The 21,042-nt window shown below is 36.3% G+C and overlaps 2 protein-coding genes across 6 annotated transcripts in view; one reads left to right on the top strand and one right to left on the bottom strand.

Annotated features, from left to right (window-relative positions):
• LOC116780452 (leukemia inhibitory factor receptor-like) overlaps positions 1-3,290 on the top strand; it is a 28,859-nt gene extending 25,569 nt beyond the window's left edge. The window contains exon 15 of the mRNA XM_032675490.1: positions 2,366-3,290. Coding sequence (XP_032531381.1) covers positions 2,366-2,848 — 483 coding nt within the window. The 3' untranslated portion in view covers positions 2,849-3,290. The remainder of the gene's footprint in view (positions 1-2,365) is intronic.
• An 8,385-nt stretch (positions 3,291-11,675) lies between these two features.
• Positions 11,676-21,042, bottom strand: part of SREK1 (splicing regulatory glutamic acid and lysine rich protein 1) — a 38,832-nt gene continuing 29,465 nt past the window's right edge. For all 5 annotated transcript variants that reach the window (XM_032675494.1, XM_032675495.1, XM_032675496.1 and 2 more), the window contains 2 exons: positions 19,045-19,741; positions 11,676-17,977 (listed from right to left, as the gene is read on the bottom strand). In XM_032675494.1, the coding sequence (XP_032531385.1) occupies positions 19,636-19,741 (106 nt within the window). In that variant the 3' untranslated portion in view covers positions 11,676-17,977; positions 19,045-19,635. The remainder of the gene's footprint in view (positions 17,978-19,044; positions 19,742-21,042) is intronic.

Here is a 21,042-nt window from a genome sequence, read left to right as displayed (position 1 = left end):
TCTAAAGAGAGAAAATATTTTTTATTCAGTCAGTTTTCATGAGCTGGAACTGATTATAAAGTACAAGTTACTCAAAGTACAAAGTAAAGAATTGTGGCCTACTTCCACAGAAGTGTCACGACAGAGATAATGTACATGGTGTTTTCTGAAGTCTGCTCTTCGTCCCATCTCTACTTGCCTCCAGAGCAATCCAAGGGCTCTGGATGGTAGCTGCCTGAGCAGCATGCTCGAATCTTGCCCACAGCTTTCCCATATGTTTTGATAAGTATACCTGAATTTCAGCACTAAAGAAGTGCCCAGAAATCAGCTGTTAGAAGAAATTACAGCTGTTAGAAGGAGCTGCTGGAGATAACATTATTCATGTTTGCCTATTAGCGGATTTATTTGCATCTTCCCCTTCTTACCTTCCCCCTTTTAAACAAGTTTCTCCTCCAGTTTTGCTGACATCTGATACTAAAAGTCTTATAGAAAAACTAGGTTTATCTCTTAAGTCTCAGACCACCTACCATTATGTTTTTGGAGTAGAAACTTGTACCATTTTCCTTTTTAAATCTCTTTTTCTGACAGAACTGAACTTAATTTGGCACTTGTAAATCTTGTTTCACAAGCCAACTTGTGAGCTTTAACAAAGCAGTCTTCTATCCAGTCAAATTTCAGGCATGAGCTAGTAGGTATCTACAAGCCAGACACTGGCCAAAACTGGCACACAGAATGAAGTAATCACAAACAAAATTTCAGAAGGCCTTGATAGTCTGCTGATAATCAAAGGTTTTGCTGAACATCAGGATTGCTTCCTACTACAGAGCAAGTATGGGCTTTCATATTCCAGATCAGGACTTCCTCACTTGTTTCCTTCCTTTCTTTCATTTAAATGTAGATTAAAAAGTGGAGAGCTCAGAGCTAGTATGAAATAGTATTTTTCCAAAGCCAGGTAATGCAGAATAAAAGAGTTTCTAAAGTGGTGCTGTTCAAAAATTGCCGTTTCACCATTTTGTTCAGCTGAAGAAATTGTTCTTCTTATGAGCACCCAACAACTTCTGTTTCTCAGTGCTGGCATTCAGATACGCCTACTGACCACTCCAGTAAAAATAACTCCACCTAATCCTCTTGTATCTTATCTATCAAGCATTTAGAAAGTCAGCAATCTGCAAACTCAATATTTGTTTGAAGTTAGTCTTCTCAAAGGAAAAAAAAAGAAACCTACCATAGTCAGCATTTGCATAATTCCTGCCCTAAAGAAAATGCAAGAGCAGAAGCTGTTTTGATGTAATAACGAGCTTAGGTGGAGCTGAATTGCAGCATAGAAATTCAGCAAGAAAGGAGTAAGAACCACCATCCAAAATAATCTAATAGGTTCAAAGAATAATTTGCCATTGTGAAGAATTGCAGATGAAATACATTGAGGCTGCATGTTATAGAAAGGACAAATAGGTATTATGAACCACAGTGCTACTTTTATATAAAATATTTTTTTAAATATATATTAATTTAAAATGAATTGAACTGTTCCTGCAGCAGCAAGGCAACTGTCAAAGAAAATAAAGTCTGTATTAGCCACATCTGGTAGAGAAATATTGATAACATGTTGATAACATGGCAGGTGCAGAAATAACAGATATCAGATAACAGTTTGGGGAAAGAGAAAAAAGTACTATATGAGGAGACAGTACAATAAAGAGATTACTACATACATTGTCTAGATGTAATTTGGTATTCTGAACACTTAATGAACTGTGGAGAAAGGTATTCCCAAATGGACACTGCGAAAAAAAAGCAAGGAGCAAATCTTGCTATATTTTGTACATTTATTTGATTTGTAGCTTGTTTCAAGCAATTTGGGGTGGAAAAGTAGGGGAGAAAGGAAATATATACATAAATAAAAGCTAATAGCTATACCAGGCTGCCCATAATTTAAAAAATATTATAGCGAAAGAAGGCAAACCTAGGAGAACAATCTAAGTGGAAAATAAGGATGCTTGGTATTACTGTTTTTCATTTAATCATCCAGAATTTGCAAAAAACCTGTTACCCCAGGTATACTTAGATCATAACATGGTATGAAGTTTAACAACAAACTGCTTGCAGCAGTTGACAGTTCAATCTTGTCTGGTCGCTTTTCAAAGTTAAACTTTTTGAAAGCTGTGGGTCTCGGAACAGCACATCATGAGGCTTACATTTTATCACTAACACATTTGATCCCAAGTACATATAAAAGCAAGAAAAACTTTGCTTAAATACTATTGGAGAGGAGAAGATGGTCCTCTAAATTAGGGAAATAAGTATTTTCCTTCATGTTTCTAAAAAGAAAGATGAGATGAAGTAGATTAATTAGCATATTAATCTTTCTCCTTGCTTTGTCTCACAGACTAACTGGAAACCTGTTTCAAGTTCACTGCTTCAGGCCCTGTCAGACAATGACACCACCAGTCTTTTTGTTATAGAGCATAAGTCAAAGGCTCCTCTGAAGATTGGCCTCTTTACAGATGGTGGAGAAGACAGCACGTGTGACACCTACCAGTCAGAAAAACCTAGCAATAACATAGACATAAGCCAGAGGCATGAAGAAATCCCTGCAGAAGCAGTTACAAGTGAAGAAGGTATCATTTCCTTTACAGTACCACTCTTGAGTGACTACACCAGCATGGATTTCAGTCAGAAAGCCCTGATGAGTCTGACAGTGAAGCTTCCTGAAAGAGCTGCTCATCCTCATCTGGAAATGGAACTAAGCAGTAAGCCTGCACAAACTGTGCATAAGGTATTGTTTGCTCCCCAAGACTACCTCAAACAAAGCCAGGTAGTACTGTTGTCATCTGGACCAACTTCCATTGGACAAGTCATTTTGAACTGAAGCCTCTTCATAATTTTCCAAACTTCCAAAACTTCTGATACTTGACTAGGGTCATTAGGACTGTATAGGACAGTGAGCTTGGGGCAATAGTTGTCTCTACTTCAGAAAAATTTCTTGGTGAGATAGATTGATTACACAATTAGATTAGCTATTTCACCACAGTCATTCTGTGGAAAGTCCTACCATCTTACAGGGGACTATAGGAAAAACCTTCCAGTAAGATACCTCTTGCTAGATACTTAGTCCCAGGGCACTCAGGAGCCATTCAAACTTCCGCTCTAAGCACAGCGTTTTTGTTGCCATCAGCAAAATTCTTTAACTACTATGACCAGTTTAAGATCTGATTTTCAGACCTCATAAGTTCTTCTTAAGTAAAATTACATCATAAATAAAAAAAATCAGCAAAAGTATCTACACTCCAAAGAAGCTCCCCAGCAGGTCAAAGTGGGCAAAGAAAACAGTGTAAAGCTTTGAAATTAAGAACTGAAAATTATGTTTATCAATTTGTTGAGTGTTTTACATCTTAAGATTTACATTGTAGATAAATAGTGTGTAAATGAAGATGCTGATAGCTTTCATTAATAGTACTGAAGTTTTTACTTGCATTAAATTAAGGCTATTTCTTCCTACATTTATCTATACATACAGAGAAACTCATTCATGATGGGTTCTGAGATGTAGTTCTAGATATGATTTCACACTGCATGCAATGACAGTATCTGTTGAATAGACTTCAAGAGCTGGATAGATAGTTCAGTTTGTGATCCCTCCAAAGACTGGATGGAAGAAGACAAAAGGGGGATAAAAGGGTCTTTCTTAATATGCTTTCTATATGATTCCATCATGTATCTCCACAATGCAAGGAAGTCTGAACCATTTTTCTACCTTACAAGAACTTCTCAGTCATGAACTCTATAGGTATTAATGGTTTGCTGTTATTGAAGAAAGCCTAGTTTTTTGTTGTCTCTAACTCAAGGAGCATTTTATTAAAATTGCTTTGTGGAGAAAGAAGTTGATCAACTGTACCGTTAGCACCAGAAGGTCCACAAATGGACATTTTTAAAAATTCTCTTATTAAAAGTGAGGGACAATTCACATTCACACAAGTATTTCTATGCATACTTGGCAGTATGGCTTACAGAATAGCCATACTTGCAAAAAGCTCAAAAAAACTCCATATCCCCCACTTCATCAATTTAGTGAGGCCCTATAACAAAACCTGTTTTATTCACTTCTCTTATTTAAATTCACTCTTTCTTTGTTTATGTATCTCTATATCTGTTAGGATTGGCAGGAATTACCTGTCTTTCACTGTGAGTTATGCACTGGGTTTTTTTCTTAACACTTAGAATTCATTATTCTCCCACAAAACAATGTACACCTTCTCACTCGTGTTTGGTAAATCTGGTAATTTAAAAAGTGGGTAACAGGAGCACTCCACAGAGACTGCAAAGGTTTGGACAGTCTTTTAAATGTCTTTCTTCTTTTTTTAAAACTTCAGTCTGGTGACTTTGCCTGATTTGAATTTAGGAGAATGCAAATGATCCTGCTATTAGTGGAGCTATTTTTACTTGTAATATTTAATAGTGGGATTGAAATGAAAAACTGTTAAGGACAACGAAGTACCAATATACAATCACTATCAAGTAGTCATAATTTGTCCATTTCCCAAATATAAGAATTATCCACAGTCCTTACTTACAATATTTCTTTCATTTCTGGTCAGAGCAACTTATTTTCCTTGTGTAGTCGGCACTTTCAATAGCTTACTCATCCCTGTAATTATTGAAATCTTTTTCTCTTACTCTGCACCTTCCAAACCAGTACATATTCTGTTATGGATAAAGTAAATAAGTAGAATTAAACCTAAGATTTGCAAACAGTTTCAATACCTGAAGCAGCCTTCATATGTGAAACTCAATAGACAGGGCTTTTGACCTAGTGAGCATTAACTCCATGATATTAGCCATTTTCTGACATCCTGCTAAAGAAAATGTATATATCAGGACAGAAGAATTGTCCTAGAAGAACACATGGCTCTCAAATAGAAGAGATGGACGTATTGCACTTTCAGTTATAAAGCTCACAGTATATGTAATTCTTAACTGATCTCATTAGAGCAATATTTTATATAACGGCTATAACCAGTACATATGGGAGAATGAGAGATACATGAAAAACCCTGGTGTGAAGATTAGATATAAACTAAGAACTCATCCCATCATGATGTATTTTTTGAGAGCAAAGAAAGAACTTTTTATGTGGAGAGAAATAGAGGAGTACACTTGTTAAATAGTTTCATCCAGCCAAAAAGGATGCTTTATTGGAATAATGCACCTACTCAGAGACATGGGATTAGGAGACACAGGTTAGGGTAAAATAGTTTTCTGTGGTTTGTTTTTTTGGTTGGTTCTTTTATGGGGATTTTTAATTGTACTGCCTGACCTCTTCGGGCAGTTTAAAAAGGTGTGTGCATAACTGATGTGACTGTACAGTGACTACAGAACCCTTCCTCTACTAATAAACATGTCAGATAGCTCATTCCATGTGCTAGAGTACTATTCAAGCGGTTTCAGTTGTGTTCTTAGCTTCAATAGTCTCAGCTTCAATACATGTTATACTAAGAGTGAAATTGCAGGTATGAAGACTCAAGATCACAAAGCCCAAGGCATTTCATAGTTATTTTTTTCCTTTCTTTTCCCAGTCAAATAGCTCTAGATGACCACTGTTAGCATTAGAATTTAGATACGATAAAAGCTTAGACACTTAACCACAGGCCTGGAGGCACATAAGCATAGTGATTTATAGCATTGAGTATTATACTGCAAGGTTACAATGTGTTAGCATTTTATATTTACAGAGAAAGGAAAGAAAAATTCAGTCACTAATACAGACTCTAAAAACATGCACAAAGCAAAGGTAGTACACACTCATTTTTTTCTGGTATCCAGAGTAGTTGTTTTTTCTTCCATGGACATGAAGGTGTATTTTTTACTTTTTTTTTGGGGGGGGGTTGTTTGGTTTGGCTTTTTTTTTGGTTAATGCTTAAGGTTGGACTACAGTGCAGTAATTAGCACTGAAAATAATTAGTGTTTCAGAGAAAAATAAATAGATACTGAACCTGGAAGAGGAGATTGCAGCAACCACAATACTGAAGAGGATTTTTCACTCTGTATTAGTTACCAAATGAGTAATAGTAACTACCAAGTATCTACAAATCCCCTAAAACCCTAAGCCTTTGGAGTACTTCGACAACCCTGAAAGTCACCTTTATGGCACAATGGTATCTGCACTTGAGCCGAGTCCTGTGGAAAGCAAGGGGCATCCTGTCCCTCGAGTCAACACCACTTACTGCTACAAAAATTGCAAAATAATAGAGCACTTCATGAAAGACCTCTGCTTACAGAAGATACTTGTCTTGGAGCTCTTGGTTCTGTGTCACAGGCTTTTGGTTTGCCTGTTTCTCTCTCTTGGTGGCACTGTGTATCTGCTGCTTGAATGGTTTAACTGTATCCTGGCACTGCATTGATGGAACATGTATGAACCTGGGTAATAAAACTTGTGACAGCTTACAGCACTCACTTCTGAGCAATGTTTATAGAAGAGTGCTGCTAAGACTAATCACTCCATGCCAATGGTGCTAAGGTGGGAATAATCTTATTTTTGTATCTATTTCACTTCTACAGCAGAAGCATCAGTTTGATTAATAAAATTGAAAACAACCTGCTATGCTAGAAATGGTCATTCACATTGCCCATCCTCAGAGATCCCACAGAATCACAGAATCACTGAGGTTGGAAAAGACCTTTAGGATTGAGTTCAACTGCAAACCTAACACTGCCAAGCCCACCACTAAACCATGTCCCTGAAGTGTCTTCAGGAATGGTGACACTTACAGTTAACCAGACAGTCTGTCCCAAGGCTTGAAATCCTTTCCATGAAGAAATTTTTTCCAAATATTCAATCTAAACCTCCCCTGGTGTAAATTGAGGCCATTTCCTCCCATCCTGTCACTTGTTGCCTGTGACAACATACCAAGTCCCACCTCACTGAAACCACCTTTCAGGTAGTTGTAAAGAGCAATAAAGTCTCCCTTGAGCCTCCTTTTCTCCAGGCTAAACCACCTCAGCTCCCTCAGCTGCTCCTCGTAAGACCTGTGCTCTAACTTCCTTGCACAAAGCCTCCCCCGGGTGAAGGCTAAAACTTTTACAGAAATAAATGAACCAAGGAAATAATCTGGATTTATTGAACTGGTAGACACAGGCAGGACAAAGGAAAATCCTGAGGAATGACAGGCACAGCTACAGCCAGCCCTGACAGGGAAGCTGACACGGAATTGACTCAGGTCCTTACTGGAGACACTGGAGTCTAGGCAGGCTGGAGAGTGGTGGACATGCTACTTTATCTGAAAAATTACGAAGTCAGTTTTCAGTAGATTGCTACCACAGAAATGGATAGCAGAACAATAAGGCTCTTATGGGTATTCTCTGACCTTTTCCAAACAGTAATTGCTACTGTTAACTTTGCCAAGGTACTTAGCAATCAGCAATAATCACCTTTCTTGTGAGTTGTAATTAAATAACCATTCTGGCACTGATTTAATTCATGTGATTACTGGATATCACCAGAACTAGGATCCATGAGACTCAGTAATGCCCTTTTGGCATGATATCTGTGGTTGCATGATCGGTATCTGGAGGTCTGATGTGTTACACCGTCCAGAAATTAATTTGGCCATCATGACTTCTGTGTGTTATATTCAAGATACAAACTTTTGGAAAGGAGGCTACCTGTGTTTCTGCAGTGTCCAACTAGCTGTAATTGCGAATGTCCATACAACATACACATATGAGCTATTTAGGCAAAGACTCTATTGTAGCTTCTCAACACATGGGCCAGTACCTCATAGTTGAAAAAGCAATAGCACACAGTCACACTGAAGTTCTAACTGGTTACATTGGGTCATACAAATGTTCTTCAGTGCTGTAAAGCATTTGTGGTAAAGTTGAGATAAAATTTACATCAAATGCATTGGCTCAATGAAAATTAACATTGCTATTAAAAGATCCCACTAGGAAAAAAATACAGATATTTTCACCAATAACATAAGAGATTTTGTAGATGCTGAGAAAATCCCTAGCTCCAAAACCAGTTAAAATAACCCAGTGGTATGTGATTCTGTTCATTCTCTTTCAATGTTTGTTCAACCTTCATCAGAAGATGCTTAAGATTTTTCAAAAATAAGCAAGAGAAGCAAAAGTATGGCAGCATACTTGAATTCACCATATATAGGCTGTATCTCCATTGGAATGCTTGAGGAGTTTGCAATTCCAAAAGGTGTTGTGTGTGTACTCATAAGCCCATTATACAATTGCTTTGATGCCATTTGCACTAAGAATGTTTCTTACTCCGACATTTTTCAAGCATCCTCTCTGCAACACTGGAGAACCAGTCACAAGCATAACAGAATACTACTTTTTCAGTTTCTAAGGACAGTCATGTTTTATGTTGTTGTTGGGGTTTTTTGTTGGTTTTGTTGTTGTTTCATATGGGTTTTGTTGGTTGGGTTTTTTAATACTGGTTAGTTATTTGAAAGCTTCCAGGAACAAAAGGGATGGATTGGATGCAGGGAACAAAGGCGATGGACAGACCTCCAACCCCTAGGAATAAAATGGAAGATACAGTGCCTATTTTTCCTTACATCCCTCCACTTGCATTGTCTGTCCTTCCAGCAGCCCCAAAATGTCTTGGAACTGGAACCAGCCATGCTGCCCAGGTGGCCCAATTTTGCACACTGGCATCATGGTACTCTGTCTAATGCCATGTTACAGAATCCAACATTACAGTTCCTCTCTCTTTTCTTTGCTGGCAAAATTCTCATTGCAGTCATAAACTGCACTGCAGTAAGGACTATAGAGCTCTAATTTACTTCATTTTCTCTCATTAAATAAAAACACCTTCCTACTCACAGGCATTCTAATTTACCTTCCATCCTCCAAAAGAAACAGTTCAAACAAATACATTTCATCAGCTAATTAAGTGCATGTAATCAAATGCAAAGCTCCAACATACATCAGACTCAGTCCTCCAGGGTTGTTCCAAGGCACCAGAAAATGAACTGGGCATAACATCAAAGTCAAAACAAACCTATTTTAGGTATGACTAAAAAGGCTCTGCAACATACATGGAGTATCTCCTATTAACGTATAAATAGGTACATCACATTCCAGTGCCTCTTAGCAGATTACTTCTACACTAGGGCACAAAAATAGCAGTTGTAGAGTACTAAAAATAGTGGTACTTTGCAGTAGGCTTGTAACAAAGCCTGTAGCACACTCTATGTCTAAATACACAGTATTTCAAACACTATCTGAAACTTGTGATAGGTCAAGAGGGGGTGCTCGAGTACTGAATTTTATACCGCAGTGTGGCATAGCCTAACTTCCAGAAGATGCTCTTCCTACACCAGATTTTGGCGTAAACATTTCTGTCTCCACACTGTAATTCCCTCAACAAGCCTTCAGCGGCTTGAACCTTTCCTGGAGATTTCTCACTTGAGTCATACAACCAGATCGTGTTCTTAGCAATAATGGCAACATTTTCAAAATAAGGTACCACTATAGCAAATCCAAGTTTGTGATTTGGAAAGTCTTGGTAAGTGATACACAGAACCATATTTAAAAAGGAAGTTTTCCACCTATTGATTTTGTATTGTGCTGGAAAGCATTCTTTTCAAAACCTCTGTTCCACCCTAACATTGTCACAGCTTCCCGTTATCTAAGCACCAAGTAATAGCAACAGTTTACATGGTATAATCATCACACCCAGAGATGTTTGATCACTAATGTTAGGCACTTCATATATCAAGTGTGCGCCTTTAAGTCAGAAGATGACTGAACAGTGCTACCAGCAGGCTTGGACAGTTAATCACTTCTTTATGACAGGAGACAGATCAGGAATGATGCTTGATTGCTTTTACAGAGCTCTTGAGAACTACGATCTGGAAGGCTGATATAGCTTCTAAAATAAAAACTTTTACTTTTGTGGTCTTTATAGATCTCTATTCATCCCTCTTGATAACAAGCATAAAAGCAAAAATTTCTAATCTTACAGGCAGAAGATGACACGGAAGCCACAAAACACGATCACTTCAAAAGGGACATAATACTCGCTTCACTTGCAGTTATGAGCTACTATTGGACATCTGACAGAAGAAAGTTATTAAATAAAAGTAGTAGGATTTATATGTTTTATTATCGCCTGCTGAATTACTACATTCCTTACAACTATAAATTTCCATAGGTAAAAATGAGCAAAGGAATTTGATTTACTAGAATGAATTAACTTATGCAATACCTGCCATTTTTCATCCAGTCAAAAAACCACAGTCAAACCCCCTTTCTAATGCATTCAATGCAATGCAATGACCCAGGTCTAACACCTTCTTCCATCTAAAGATTCTGAAGTGTACTTCAAGCTAATTAATTCAGCACTGACACACTTCTACTGAACAAAGAAAGTATTCTAAGTCTTGATATAAAATTAGAGAGTATTAGAGTGACTTACTGCATGTCCCACATTATCTGAGAAATAGCCCTATAAAGCAGCCTCTAGGTCTCCCAGGCTTATACCATAAACATACAACTGCCATCTGTCCATCCTCTTTGGAAATTAGGCAGCAAATCAAACATAACAGAGCAAACATATCAAAGGTCAGAAGATCTTAGTGAATCAAAGGATCTCCTTGGTGATACAAATGAAACTTGGATAAATGAAATGCAAAATCTCCTCTGGCTCAACAGTTTTATTGGGCACACCAAAACAAACCAAAAGCATTACATGTTTGTTACTGGATAATATATACCATCTCATAACATTCTTCTATTTATCCTCTCTTGTATTTCATCCAGAAATACTGATCTGTAACATGGGTTAGTATGATTTACAGCATGGTTCAGGCAAGACTAGTCCTTCCTAGATACCTAGCCTTGATGAGGATTGAGATGTGTAAGAGTTGAATCCTTGTAAGGAAAATGCCATGCTAATAGAAAGACATAACAGCTCAGAAAACTTATTAAATGACTCTTAGCTGAATAAGAAGAGTATCATCTCCTTAATATTGAACAAAGCAGACGAACAATTATGGAAAATGTTACTTCTCGTGGACTGATGCATTTACTTTTAACTTCTCAATCCAGTAATCCAAAGCAACTGTTGAAAATATTACTTCAATAAAAATGGAGGGTTTTCTTTAGGCTTTATCTTTAAGAAGAAATGTAAGATTTGTAGAGAGAAAAACAGAAGGAGAAGCACAATCTTCCCCAGGTCCGATGTAGAAGAAGTACACAATAAGAGACAAGTACTAACACTCATGTCTGCCTGTTTTCTTGAAAAAAGGAGACAAAACAAGCCATGCACACAAAATCTTGATTTTAAAAGACTATCACTATTTTTGTCAATTTTCACTCTTCTTCTCTAGAAGAATTTCTTTTCATTAGTTCCGTAAATAAAGTAGGCAGTATATAACAGAGAAAGTTAATACATGTTCTGAACTGTTGCAGTCATCTCAGTGTTTCTCAGATCAGTTTTTCCCTGCTTTCACATTCAGAGCAGCAGCATGGTGAAATGCAGTTATCCAGACCACAGATGTGCTGACTAAAACCCCTGATCAGTGGGAAGTAAACCAGCCATAAGTCTCCTTACAGGCATTAACTGATCTCAAAAATCAAAGATCAGATCACTGCTGACAAGCAAATCCCAAACTTTTGTTCCTTAATCATTCCTGTTTATTTGGATTCTTACACATTATACAAAGCAATAGAGAAACTTAAGCATCGAAAAGTGAATTTTATTATGAAAATATCCATTACATACATCAGTATGACTGTTAATGTCAGAAGCTCTGCCTGAACTCCTGATCCTACTTTGACATAGTCTTCTATACAGTTACACTTATTGATTTACTGTTTGAAACTGACAAGCTTTCTCGGGTGAAACTATGGTATTTTTCTCTGCAGAAAAAATTCCCCTATTCACATAGGAGGTTCAAAAGCCTCTTCTGTAACTAAACAGTGATGATACATTCAATTACTTAAACCCTTAACACACTTCCTGTAACATTCTTGTCAGTATCAGTAGAACAGACTTAGTTTCTAACGCTTGATTCTGGGGCAGATGAAGCCTATGAAAAAAAGAAAAGAAAAAAAAAAGGAAAGACAGAGAGAGAGAGACTTGCTTCAGAGTAATTCACTGTATCTCATCCAAATGTAGTGGAAGTGAGTTTATGACACCATTAAAACTTTGGAACATTGTTTATTTATGAAAATAACAACTACATAAGAGCATTTAACATTTCTTTGTATGTACCATTTCATAGTTGCTTCATTAATGCAAAAATATACTATACCAACATAGCACAAGTTTGGTTACCTATTAATTAAACTTAGAATACCTACATTATTACTAGAAATATCGAACTTACAGAAGGGAAATAATACTTTTGCTGCTGGGGTGCTCAGGTTCCCCAGCTATATCTGAACCCAGACAGTGATAAGTGTGATTTGTGTGTAACAAAGGAGACACAGCTCCCGTATCAGTGGGGAAAATACCAGAAAGGATGTACTGACAGGCTACATAAATTGTGAACGTTAAATCAGTCTCCTGGTGTTTCTGGAGTGGATCACTCATTCCTTTGCTTAAATTATATTATGTAAATGAATTATATTACGCAAATGATGGCTTTTCAAAGTAGCAATTTTTAAGTTGCCCATGATTTACTCCTCAGTGCAGCAGTAGTTCTAAATCTTTGCACTAGGGAAGGAGTAGAGCTACGACTTCTTCTAAGAAAGCTACTTAACTGACAGCCTCATTAGTGACATGAAGAACTGAGTGAAAGGAAGATGAAATTACTCTTTTACCATTGCTGATACATCTTTTAGGCTAAAGATGACACACGTAACTTTTTCAGTGTGAGAAGAATAATTTCATTATAAAGATTAGTACAGAACACATTTTGTACACCAAGACCCTCTAATCTCAGATTTGGCACTAGATGAACACAAAAAATGCAACAAAATTTTAAAAAAGTGTAAGCTGAAGCTTTCTAGAATGGAATATGTAAACAGCTAAAAACTCACTTTTGCTGTCCATGTTCTCCTCTATTAAGCTCAATAATCTTAAAATTGACTGTCACAACAATTTAAAAAAAAAAAAATTTTCCCTCTTGCATAGTAAGAGTTCATGTGTTTAGAAAATACTGAAACTGAAGTTTGTAGATAGCTTCTCAACTGTGGCATTTATTTGAACAATACATAGTCGATGTGTAAACAGCTTCATCTCCTCAAACTAGCTGGAAAGTAGCTGTCTCTGTATATTGTCAGACAAGTTTATTAAGCTGTTGTCCATTGAAGAGAATACAGAAGAAAGCCACACACTAACATGCTCAGATCCTGCAACAGGACTTACAAACAAGGCATTCTTGATAAAAATAAATACTGCATGCAATGACATTTTTTAAAAGACTAAAATTAAACAATTGAAAGTATGATTCTCATACATAAAAAAATCCCCTTTTGTGCTTTTAGTTTTCAATATAATTTTAATTACACTTTTCAACATATAAAAATAAACCTAAGGTACAAGCTGAAAGCTTCTGTTCTGTTTACATATTAGCAAACAAAATTAAATTTTAGATTCTCTTTAGGCACTAACACTTAACAATATCTACATATTTCAACTCTTCACACTCCAATCTCTAGTGAGAAAACTGCATCTCTCTGAACTAAGTGCCTACTGATTGACATGATTTTAGCCATTTACAGATCTCAGCATTTATGCCACTAAATCAAATTTTCACGTTTAAACTTATGATTAACACCAAAGGCAATAACTGATTGCTATAAAATGGAAAATACAAGTGGCAGGTGGGACCCATAATATGACCCAGTTCATTATTCAGAATTCACATCCTAAAGACCGTTTTACCATTATGATGGAATTATCACACTTTGGATTCTTTCCTCCCCCCTCTAAAAGTACATGAACTCCATCTTCTTTCATTACAAACCAACAAAAAGACAGTGATGCGAAGATGCTTCAGACTTTAAAGTAGACAATACACATCACTATGACATTACTCCTTGCAATGGTCATACACATGAATGAAAAAATTGAGTAATAAGGACAGGTAAGGACAGGTAAGAACTATACAATAATTTATAACATACAAAGCAGCCTTCACTTATCTCTTTCTTAGACCAAAAGAAAATCCCCACTTTAGTTACTATTACAAAGTATCAGCACAAGCTAAGCAGAACAAAGAGAAGCTACGCTGTAACAGACCTGCAGGGTTTCAAAGTAATTTCCGGTACTGCCTTAGATGTAAATGGGCCAGAGAACACCAGCAAGCAACGCAAAGCATATTAGAGAGTACAGAATCTTCTTCCCTTGCAGCAGAGTAACATATTCAAGTGTCCACAGCTCATTTCAGAATCCAAGCTGTGGATAGGTTGCTGCTGTCAGCCATCAAATATAAGGCTAGTTCAGATGTATCTATTTTGATGTGCCATCAAAAAAAATTAGCAGGTGATTAATGAGTAGGCAGAACCCACATCTCATCAATTTCCCAGGTATTCTTCAGATATTTCTAGTTTCTATCTCAGTGCTTTTATCCCTGCTTCTAGTTCTGAAATATGAAAAAACCAGCATTCTTAACATACCATACTATCAGTGTTTGCGAACAAAATTCCATCCCTCACACCTGTGTAAATCCATTGACTGATGAATTTATCTAAGCCACAGCCACCTCTATCTTGAGCTTGAAATCCTGTTTCATCCACCAGCAGTTTTCTTCTGCTATCTTCTTCATCCAAAAGCCATGTCTGTTATCTAGAAACACTGCTGGGCACTAATGGAAGCTTATGCATATGTGCTTTACATGATCTTTGCAAAATGGCACCGCATCATCACTTTTCTCAGCAATTAAAATTTCAAGTAAAGGCTGATTCAGATGAAATTACATGTAAAGCAACAGAGCTATTGTGAACTACACCGTTTTGAAAACCTCCACTCAATTTAATCCCATTTATAAAGCAGAAACCCAGGTGACCTGACATGGCAGCTCAGCATGCAAGCTTGTTAATAATGAGGCAACGGACTTCCCATGGAAGATGGACACATTCAATGGATAATGTGCGCAATCCTGTAGGAGCAAGCTGGAACTTAATTACTGTGCTACACTACCAGTTTAAAAATTAACTACCCTCTGCTGAGATACACATTTTATGGAGTAATAGTTCTCTAGTAGTGGCTTTTTAGGAAGAGAGGAACCATAAAACATCCTATACAAACAGGCAGAACTGAACTTCCTCACAGGATGTGCACAGTATTTACAAAGTAAAATCAAAAAACAAAGTATTCGGAAGAAAATACAACTTGAGGTGGGGAGGAAATGTGTGTGTTTGGTGGCTGGTTGCTTTGGTTGTTTGGTTTTTTTCCTTTTTTAAAAAACAAACAAACAAAAACTTTCTGTAAGGGAGCCATAATTCACAAACAACATAACAATGTGCTGCATATAGCCTCACATATGTGCTAAGTTAGCTAGTAAATTAAGGCTGCCACCTTTAACTATCAATTTCCAAAGGCATGTTTCTCAGCTAAGTGTACACAATCCTTTACATATTCTATAACTGATATATCATAGGGCTATCCAATTTCAGAATAAGAAAACTAAAGATAACAAACTAATATCAGCTAAAACATGATACACTTCAAGAATTCTAATTCTTCCCAAAGGAGAAACTTCGCTTTTCAAAGATACCATAAAAAAATACATGCATGTTTTCACTGATACCTACATTCTGAATCAAAGAAGCTGAGTAAGACCACGTGGTCTAAAAATATTCCTTTAATAAGTATGCATCAGCAGAAATTTCCCTCTAAAATACTTAATTTTATTAGTGAAGTGGTACCAAAGATAACAAGTATAGAAACAATCTCTTTGCTCTATGCTACTTAGACATCATAAACCACACAGCTGTTGTTGCAAGACACAATCCTTCACAGTCTTCCTGTAAGCACACAGATTTGTTATTCTTTATCAGAATTATGGTTGTCTATACTTTACATGGTAAAGCATTTTCTGTACTCTTAAATGTGTAGTGGTAAGAACACTAAATCTTGTACAAAATGAAGAGTGATTAAGCAGCTTCACAATCAAATTGATTTGATTACCTTGGGAATTGGGCAAATTTTTTGTTCCCTGTAACATGGTCTCCTCCCCCACTGAAAGAATTAACTATGCAAAAGAAAAGTATAACAGATAGAAAGCAAATAGCCAATACACTATAATTTTTTTATTTCAACTGAAAGAAATAACACTTCCCATGAGGTAAGGCAATTAATTCCATTGCATTAAGTTGTAGTAAAAATAATCTACTCCACTTTAGCTATAATTATGTCTTAGAAGTATGACTTTTCAGAAATCTCATGTAACCAATTAAATTAGTTCAGAGAACACAAGCCATGTTTTACCTTGACAAAAATATTTCGTCATTCTCTTCTTACATGCTTTCTTCCCAAAAAATGAAAAAAACCTCTACTATGTAAGCCCTGTGTAAATTAAACTTTCTTGCCCAAATTATTTATCCCCGCAAACAATTCCTTCTACATCACCCTACAGGTATCAGAGAAGATGATCAAGAGGTAACAATTAAGGCCATCCAAATGTAGATTAAATGTCTTAAGGGCTTTCTTGATGCAGGTGATCAGAACACGTTTTATGTTGAGCTACTACTTTTGTACAGTGGTGGTCCCCACACTGCATCTTTGCTCTCATTTATAAATCTCCTTTAAGAATAAAAAATAAAAGTAAAATGGAGCTTCAGTATTTTAACAAATGAACCAAACAACCGTTCTGACAAATCACTTGCATCCTTGTCCACAATATGGTGGTGGCAAAATAGCAAGAGAGATCATGTAAGGTTTAGCTGAAAATGTGTAACAGCACATATACATTTCTAGAAAATATCACATTTTAAGAAGGCACTAAAGCTTCTGCTTGTGCTCCCATATTTTTTTAACCAAAGAAAAAAAATTATTTCCTTAATGGCACCTGTACTATTTGCAGCTTAACAGACACACTGCAGTACATCTCAAAACAAAGCTGTAAGTTCTGATAATACCATACTGATGTGCTCACTTCTGTAAGGACAAAGAAAACAACAAAACGAACCAATCCTAAAATAACCCAGTAAGCTAACCAAATATCTATAACATGGCAATGTTCCTTACAGGAAAAGAAAAAGAGCATGCATTGTTCAAATACTTTAAAAGAAATATTAATTTTAGGGATATTAGTAAAAAATTCTTTTTAAATAATAAACCCAAAGAATCTCAAGCATTGAGCAAATGAAAAACATACTAATTCTTGGGTATTTAACATAAGGTAAAACTGTGTTTATGTTTAAAACCCCTTTCCCTACAGTTGTCATTTACAAGGAAAGAAGGTGTGTACATTTATGCACCATTTTCAAGCACATCAAACATTACACACTGGGATTTTTTAACCCACAGGGCAAAACAACACAAGTCATCAACAAGCAGTATTTTAAACAACCTTCAATGCATACCTTCAGCTTTTTTGGGGAAGTACAGGTTTACATCTTTCAGTTTCTACTTATTCGTAACAGCTTATAGCAAAACGTAACATACATAATTTTACAAGTACAGCCATCATGGAAATGCATGGATTTTCAGAGATGAATAGTTCTGATGGCATCTGCCTTTTCATGGTATAACGACTGGTCCGTGTTCTCTTGCTTTACAGCAAGAAGACAACAAAGCTATCACAAGAATTGTAGGAACTACTAGTACTACCAATACGGTCAGGTTGATTGCTTTGACATTTTCTTCCTCATTCTGGGAAATAAGATGCTTTGGATTTCATTCCTTAGTTGAATCACAAGTCCATTCTTTGCTTTAAACCTCTTCCATTTTAATTGACAGGCTTTCTTCATTTGGTTGACAGTTCCCATTCTGTTGTAGTTTGACTTCATCTGTTCTTTGTGCATCTCTATTGTCTACTTCCTTGTCAGTTTCTGAATTCTGATCCTCTTTATTGTTATCTTTCTCCTACCAAAGATAAAATAATTTTATAAAAAAATATTTCTTAGCATTATACAATATGACTTCCAACCAACTCTTGGTAATTTTATTGTCTCAATTTTTACATGTCTATCCTGTCTCTGCAATTTTTAGAACAGAGGGTGTGAACTTCTTTGCCCCTTGTTTTTTTAAAATAAGCTTTCTTTTCAATTGGCTGAAGTTAGAAACTCATACCAACCCATCATCCAAGAAATCACTGCCATAAAGTGATCTGTCTTTATTATCTATATTCTTAAAAAACAGAACAAGCAGCACCTATGAGAAACAGCTCCAGAAATTAAGATTTCACCACATTTTTTTAATAAAACAGGACTACATTTTTTCTTTCCTATTTTTTTAGGTATCTGATGCATTTTAACAGAGTTCTTAGGTAAGATACTTAAACTTTGTAGAACGACATAAATCAGCCGTTTTATAACAGTTGTATAATTCTGAGCACAACAAACTACTCTTTAAAGCATGCTGCTATTCAAATTCTAGAATTAAACAGTTTGAAGATGTTTCTTTTCTTAATTGCAGCACCTTCTCTTTTGCGGGAAAAATCCCATATCACTCTTGCCCAATTGTTCAACTCTACTCCTGCAGAATCCAATACACAGACCAGGACCAAGGCAACGAGGGAGAGGCTGAACTGCACAGTGAAAGTTTATTTAAATAATGTTTTCAGCTTGACAGTCAAGATGCCTCTGAACACTGTTTCTTAGTTACATGGTCTGCCTGTTCACAGAGGTAGGCAGCCAGCCAATTCCTAACATACGGCACACAACAGGAAAGAGTAACAAAACTAAGTGTTTCTGTACACTCCTGCAGGTCCAGTATAGTTCAAACATGGAGACTTACCAACTGGCCCACTCATCCCAACTGCGGGTCTCCAACTAGCAAAAACTAAACCCAAACAGTAATAATTTCACAAGGAAAACAGAAGAAGTAAAAGACGGTCAGATGAAAAGAAAGAAAAAGGAGGGAGGGAATTTCAGTAATGGCTTCACTACCACCACTTTAGTCTGTTGATCACTTGGGTCACGCAAGCTTACCTTCAAAGCAGTGGTGCTTTTGTCAGATTTCTCCTTTCCCTCTTTTTCTTTACTACTTTTTTTCTTGGAGGTGGAGCGTTCTCTTTCTCTTCTTTCATTGTTTGTATCTCTTTCTCTTTTTTTTTCTTTCTTGTTTCTGTTTCAAAAAATTTTTAGTCAAATTAGGATTTGATCCAACTTCAAACTATTTGACTGCTAACTTAAACTCTCTGCTGTGCATTTTAAAAAAACCCTAAAATGTAACAGAAAAACCTTTCATAAAGGCAAGAGGATTTTTTGACTTGAAGAGAGCTAAAGAGTGTAAAAGTGATCAGTCCGCACTGTATTTGCCAAAAAAAAAGCAAAATGATCTCTATCAGATGAAAGGGTTTTACCATTTTGAAGCAAATTTGCATTGCTGATTGATTTGAAACTCTCCCACTGAAAGCATACCAAAGCTAAAATCCATTAAGGTTTTGGGTTGGTTTTAAATTAAAACTGAATCATACTGACTAACTGTAATCATCTGAGATGATTAGTGCAAAGGCAATAAAAAAATGAAAATGTTATAAATCCTACCCTCTTTACTGATCATTAACTTTTATGTTTACATCAAACTGACCTTCTGGGGGAAGGAGTTCGTGAAGACTTTCTTTTTGCCGTTTTCGATGTTTTAGGAGACTTGGAAGGACTTCTACTCTTCCTTTTACGCCTTTCTCTACAGGACCAAGAAATTCAAGATCATCAAACCCCAAAATAATAAACTCAGGAACCAGATAAAAGGAGAAAGCTCATAAATGATCTAACACATCCACTGTGCAATTATCCCTGAATTTAACATTATAAATCACCAACAATACAGAAACTGTACAAAGAAAAAAAAATATTTCTTATGTGCCAGTTTGGTGGGAAAGGCAAGGGCTTGAAGTAGAAAAAAAGTTTGTACCCTTTCAAATACTATTTTTTTAAATCATCGCATGCTTGATAACAATGGAAACACACTGAATTCACTAATCCTGTACTAACTAAGAGTTTCCTCAGTCAGGAAAAGAATTCAATTGAATGAAGTGCCATATTAAGACAATGGCATAACTTGAGTAATATGAAATTGAAAACGTAACACTACAACCTGAAGATAACCGAAACTTCAGGTTAACCTGACTGAAATTTAATTTATGAATGAAATTTAATACATGAGCTAGAATTCCTGTTGGTTTAGAAGTAAACCGTTAACAATTAATCCCAAGCTGTTGTCAAAATCAGAATAAATAAGCAAATATTTACTGTTTTTCTAGTGGTCCTTGCTCAGCAAACAGAATGCTATCATTCTACAGCACACAGAAGAGCTTGTATTTTACAGAACAGCTGTTTTACATAACTGGAGTTTGCTGAAGTTGTCGTTATGGAGTTTGATCCTGAATGAAACAAAACCTTAAATAACTGGTTGCAAACATGCAGAGGCACATGTTGAAGCAAAAACTAATCTAGTAAAGCTTCATTCAACATAAATGCAGAACCTATCTTTGACAGAACAAGATGATTTTCTCCTATCAGCTCTTCATACAGCAGGAAAACCAGATTGGAAGAGCCATCAAAGAAAAACAGGAAAGTTAAAAACTAACTTCTAGATATGACACAAAAGCCACACTTATGCATACCAACTTTTTCAATTCACACCATTAGGTGTGAATATTTAAACCTCTAGTATTTAGAAAAGGCAGGAAATCAACAGTTATTAGATAAATTATGGAAGGACACATTAAGTTATGCCTAGTATCACTACCTGGATTGATACTCTGACAGTATCATCTACCATGACTGTCCTGGTTTTGGCCAGGACAGTTAATTTTCTTTCTAGTAACTGGTACAGTGCTGTTTTTTGGATAATGCTGACAATGCACTGATGTTTTAGTTGCTGCCTACCCTGTATCAAGGACTTTTCAATATCCCACGTTCTGCCAGCAACCAGGTGCACAAGACTCTGTGAGGGAGAGCTGACCCAAACTGGCCAAAGGGATA

The sequence above is a fragment of the Chiroxiphia lanceolata genome, chromosome Z, assembly GCF_009829145.1.
Source record: "Chiroxiphia lanceolata isolate bChiLan1 chromosome Z, bChiLan1.pri, whole genome shotgun sequence".
Taxonomy (NCBI): Eukaryota; Metazoa; Chordata; class Aves; order Passeriformes; family Pipridae; genus Chiroxiphia; species Chiroxiphia lanceolata.
The sequence above is the reverse complement of the archived record's forward strand: the minus strand, read 5'-3'. Positions and strand labels throughout refer to the sequence as shown.